General features: G+C 42.8%; 1 protein-coding gene across 1 annotated transcript; it reads right to left on the bottom strand.

Moving 5' to 3' along the window:
- Positions 1-698: 698 nt before the first annotated feature.
- On the bottom strand, positions 699-3377 carry TMEM38A (transmembrane protein 38A). Its single transcript, XM_010192589.1, has 5 exons — positions 3226-3377; positions 2481-2665; positions 1778-1865; positions 1556-1673; positions 699-1255 (listed from the first exon to the last, which is right to left on the bottom strand). Exons 1-5 carry the CDS (start codon positions 3369-3371, stop codon positions 1034-1036), a joined length of 759 nt encoding a protein of 252 aa, XP_010190891.1. The 5' UTR covers positions 3372-3377; the 3' UTR covers positions 699-1033.
- Positions 3378-5471: the final 2094 nt, after the last annotated feature.

Below are 5471 nucleotides of genomic sequence, written 5' to 3' on the forward strand. Positions count from 1 at the left end.
GTTCAGGCTGTCCCTTAGCACACCAAAATCACTGCTTCAAGCACAAACCAGCGCGTAGCTGTGGGCTTAGGACCACACTTAGAAGTTTCCAATTCTCTATATAAAGATGCAACATTTTAAAAGAGCCAGTTTCAGATCCATTAATTAGGTGCCCTGGCAATTATAAATAAATAGTAATAAATACTTATTTACACTCACACACCCTTCTTGTATCTCACAGGATTACAAACAAACCATGCTTCCTCTCTAGTTAAATACAATCAGGTTTGAGGTGGGACACACTATTATTATTAACAACGTGCAGCAACGCTACACAAGTTTTGAATAATAACGGTACCAATACATAGCACTCGGAGTGTTTCACAGCTTCAAAGCTCTTGCAAACACAGACTTCATTAAGAAAGTAACAATGTCCTAGCCATTAAGAATCAGAGGGAACTTAGGCAAGAGAAATGGAGTCTGGCTAGGACACCAGAGTGAATGTCCTTACTCCATATAAAATGTCACATTAATTGGAGATACAGCAGATGGCGAAGCTAGGAAAAATCAGATCAGGCTCATGTAAGACCATTTAATTTCCTTGAGTATGAAATCAAATTTCCACATTGATTGTGTCTAAACAGTTTGTTGTTTTGCTAGACAACAAAAAGGTCAATGAAAATTCAAAAGAACTTAAAGGTTGCAGAAGCACAAACCATTACCTCCATTCATAAATAAAGACAGTGAAAGATTTTACATCAGTTGAAAATGCTGCATCGTAATTGTTGACAGCTTGGGAACTGGCACCCACTTGTCATCCTGGCACAGATCTACAAATCCCTGAAAATACGATCAGAATAGAGAGACAGAGACTGAGAAGCAAGCAGCAGCACAGAGAACACAGATGAAATTCAGGGACCCGCCTGGCAGTGTCCTGGCTTCCACCTCTCCTCTGGAGTCTTGAGGGAGGACTGCAGTTAAAGGAGGTCACAGGTGGCTTTGAGACTCAGCTCTGGAAGAATTTTCTTGGCCTATTTACTATGTGGCTGCTTTTTTATTCAGCTTTTTTTGCTTTCCTTTTCCTTGTGCCTTCATTTAGCTCCTCTTTTGACTTTGCAGGAGGAGGTGGAGGATGGGAAACCTCATGGGACGCCCCGTGCTGATTATGATGATGACTGGTATGTCCACTGGAAACGGTGCCAAAGAAAACTGGGCAGATGAAGTTTTCCACTGGAGCAAAAGGTGAGGCGTGAGAGTGAGTGGCCGTCATGAAAACCTGCCATGCAACAGTGAATATTTCAAGTTAAAGATCACATACACTGTCTAGGAAATACTAACTAGTAAGGGGCATTCTGCTTACCCTAGATAAAAGTCCCTATTGCTACATGACTCAGGGCTGTACTACCACGCTGCCTATATGATGGAGAATTTAGGCTATAATTTCCTGAGCAGATCTTTCCTGCTATGTACAGCCAATGCCTTCAATTGTGGCTTAGGAAGATGAAGCCTCCCAGTTTAAGTCTGTACCCTTTCTCTGGTTCTGTAAATTCATTGCAGCGACCTGCTGTAAACTTACCTTGCAAACTATCATGAACATGGTAAAAAAGAAGATGAGGTTGGCTTCGGAGATAGGGAGCCAGTGAGTTTGTTGCAGAGTGAAGAGGACTGTGCCATACAGACTGGCTTTTGTAGGGCTACAAGAAAAAGAAAATAAGTTTTCTAGGTTTGTATTCAGTCTTGAATGGTTCTTTAAATTCCATTTTTGGTCTGACAGAGAATTTACAGGCTACCTACTTACAAGGACATATAAAGAATTTCGTTTGTTTCTGGCTTCCAGACCCCACGCAGCAGTTGCTCGAAGTTCAACATCAAGGCAACACCAGAACCTGTAAAACAGTAAAAGGGAACAGCTAGAACTGAGTAGAGCTCCGCTGTCTTTTCCAGATCCCCAAGGGATAGGGATGACCTAAGGGGAACAAAAGTTTCATGACACTTTTCCCAGATTTAAAAGAAGTTTGCCTAAAACAACAGAGCAAAACAGATGTTTTCTAGGCTCTCTATGAAGTGTTTCCTGATGCAGGGAAAGGGCATTTCCCTCTGTTCCATTTACTGATGCTCAAATGCTTGCTCCAAACAAAAGCTAAAGGAAAACCGGCTGCGCTGTTTCAACACTGACAGAAACCCCCTGAAAAGACAGAGGTGAGGCCAAAGGCAGCAGAATACAGCAGAAGGAATAAAAATATTCCTAAATTCTACACCCATATTTGACAGTGACTCCAATTCTTTATGCTTCCATTAAAGTTAGTTGATGACTCAGCTGACAACCATTCTGCACGTATGGACAAATGCCTGTGTCCCAGGAGCTTGACTGATGGAAGCCAGCTGACCACGTCCACTACCCAGCCTGCTGGTCAGCACTTAACCTTCACCCACAGCTTCTCCTGTCCTTCCCCTCAGGGCTGGGTGCCTCCCTGCTGCATTAGGAGTATTTCAGGTTTCACCTTTCACCCATCCAGTAGCCATCATAATGAACCACCCGTGGTGGTAACGGTGATGAGCGTGGTGGACCCCGGCTGCGATTTTGCGAACTCTGACCACTTCCTTCATTGCCACGAAGATGAGCTTCATCGGCAGAAAGCTAACACACTTGTAGAAGAGGTTCATGGGACAGAAGAATATCAAATACCTGGAACAAAACCACAAAGAGTTTAAGGACCTATTTGTTTGTCCTGATCTGGGACATATAGAGAGGATTAGGAGTACTGTGGTGTTAGCCTGAATTATGTCAGGGAGAAGGAAATGCTGGTTCTGTCAAGCACACACCACCCATATGCACTGAGGAACTTGAACTTGGAGTAACTGTGGTTAATTTGTGCACATTTCACTAACACGATGAAGAAAATGCCCCCAGATCTCCTGTGTGCGCCCCTCCTCTACTATATGTGGTATCAGTGCAGCACATGCTGCTTTTGCTCTTTGGCCACGGTTCAGCTGCAGCAGCTATGAATAGAAACGCCTGGCGATTGGACTGGACCCAACCCCTATAATCAACACACTGGACAACTGGTCAGAGAAACTGGAAACTAGGTCTAGAAATACAAAAGACTTAAAGACTACCTCACTCCCCCTCGTCTTTCCCCAGTTAATCCAAGCAAGATAACACACAAACAATACCTCCCTTTGCACCAGGTGGTTTCATACACAGCTTCTCATGCTTAAAAATAAGGCAAAGTACAAAGGACTCACCAAACTGCTGTGGCCAGGATGACGCTGGAGTTATTACTGAAGTAATCAATAGGTGGTTCTCCAAGTAACAGATCAGCGAGTATGTAACTTCCAAAGCAGTGGAGCATTGCACAAAGCCAGGAGGCAAACGGGCTCTTACGAGACATCTCCACAGCTCCTGTGAAGCAAATTCTAAATTAAAAGGCGGATTCAGCAAATAAGCAGAAATTTCACGACCCTCTACGAAAGATGCTTGCGGTGCATGTTCTCCAACAAAATAAGTCAAAGAAAAGTGCTTGTAAAACAAAATACAAAAATGTGTGTTCTGTGAAACCTGAATAAGTACCAGATATTGTCAAGGGATGATAAGTGTGATTCCCCCCAAAAGGTTTCAAATGAACTGAGTCATTAGAAGTTTATGAATTGGCTAAAAGTTTATCTCCTGTATTTCCTGCTACTTACTATAGTCAGATTTTTTTCCCCTTGAAATCAATGTCTTTTTACATTCTAAAAATAAAATGCATACTAGTACCATTCTCTCCATTGCTTCAACCTAGGTGCCCTCTAGAATTCATGTACAATCTGTTCAGCTCTTTCATTCATAAGATAACCTGTAAAAACAGAACAGTCATTCTTAACCTTTATTTGAAAGAAGAGGATTTGAAGATTCTTCCCTGCTCCTGTACTAGTTTAGAAATGCCCTCCGAAAACATAACTAGGTATTAAAACAGTGTTACTATTTGGTAATACATTATGGCCTCCTCTCACAACCTTCTATTGCCATTTTTTCATTTCTCGAGCCATTTTCAGCCACCTCTGCACTTCTTTGAGGAAGTCTCTCAAGAACATTGATTCTGTAAGATTGCTTCCTCACCTTAAACTGCTCCAGAGTCCTTTGTGCACTGTTTCAGATACCAAACTGTTCAGTAAGCCAAGCAGTCAAAAAAAGAGAATGCTAAATGTCATGTCAGCATTACTAACAGTGGCCTACCCTACCTAGCAGTAAGTGAATCCGCATGTGCTAAAACTATGACTCTTCTATTCTCAAAGACATTTGAACCATCTGAAAACACAGCAGCAGTGAGACAGCTGCCGCAGCCAGTATATGAAGCTGGGTCTATAGAAACTTGAAGTTTAGCTTGAGGCTTAAATTTAGTAACACTTGGTTTTCTTTGGCTGCATGAAGCCATGCTGTCTCCAAGGAGAAAACAAGACGTTACTGTCCTGACACTGATCTGCAGCATAGGAGCTGTGGTTTGAAGCAGTGTAGGAACTGAGTGAAAAGTACACCCAGCCCTACCCAGCCCGAAAGCATTACTGGGCTTATGTATTTTTAAAAGCTAGTTTCATAAAGGTTGCCTGTTAACTGTTCTGAAGACAGCTGTAAGTGATCGGGCCTCAAAAACCCAGCACTTCTGTTTACATGGAGCTTAAACAGAACAGTGCGTAGACTGTCCAGCACAGAGATCTGACAACTGGAGGACTTCAAAATCATACCAAAGTGGAAGTTTTTTTCTTCTCAGTTACACTGAAACTGTTCAAAACAGAGCATCAAGAGTGCACACACTATTAAAAATACATACAGAAGATGGCATTCGGAAAAGACCAAGGCACAGTCAGACTGCAACAGTGAAGAAAGTGAAACCTAAGATGCAGATCTATAGAACTTTACCAGATAAGCCCAAGAAAACAAACAAAGCAAGGTCAGGCAGGGTGCCTGAGCACAGATTACACATGGTCTGGAAGGTGGGAAAAAACCCAAGGTTTTACTTACAGCCTTTTATATATAAATAGCAGGAGAGTATTGCCACAAAAATAGAAAAGCCAAGCAACTGGACAGAAATACATTGCTAAGTCCTGGGACAGCAGCAGAGAAGTGACTGGACTTAAAGACTTCAATGTGGTTGGAATCCAATTTACATAAAACGCAAGATTATCTTTCAAAATGAAGAGTGGCTTAGTTCTTGGCGTTTTTTCTGCTTTATATTTAGACATGTGTCAGATCCTCTGAAAAGGCAATTGCAGCAAGGCTCTGTGTCCCAAATCCTGTCACACACAGGGCACCGCGCCTGCTTACATCGAAAACTGAGAGGTACAGAGCAGGCAGGCAGGATTCCCTGTTCGTGCACCAAAAAATGCCGGATTTATTACTCAGAAAACACGGCACGGGTGTCGCTGCTCTTTCCCCCACCCGCAGGTACAACCCCGTGCCATGCACCGCCCTTAAAGAGCCGCTAAACCTCAATCCCGCCCCCGGCCCTGACTGA

Source organism: Mesitornis unicolor, unplaced genomic scaffold, assembly GCF_000695765.1.
Source record: "Mesitornis unicolor isolate BGI_N332 unplaced genomic scaffold, ASM69576v1 scaffold41729, whole genome shotgun sequence".
Classification (NCBI taxonomy): Eukaryota; Metazoa; Chordata; class Aves; order Mesitornithiformes; family Mesitornithidae; genus Mesitornis; species Mesitornis unicolor.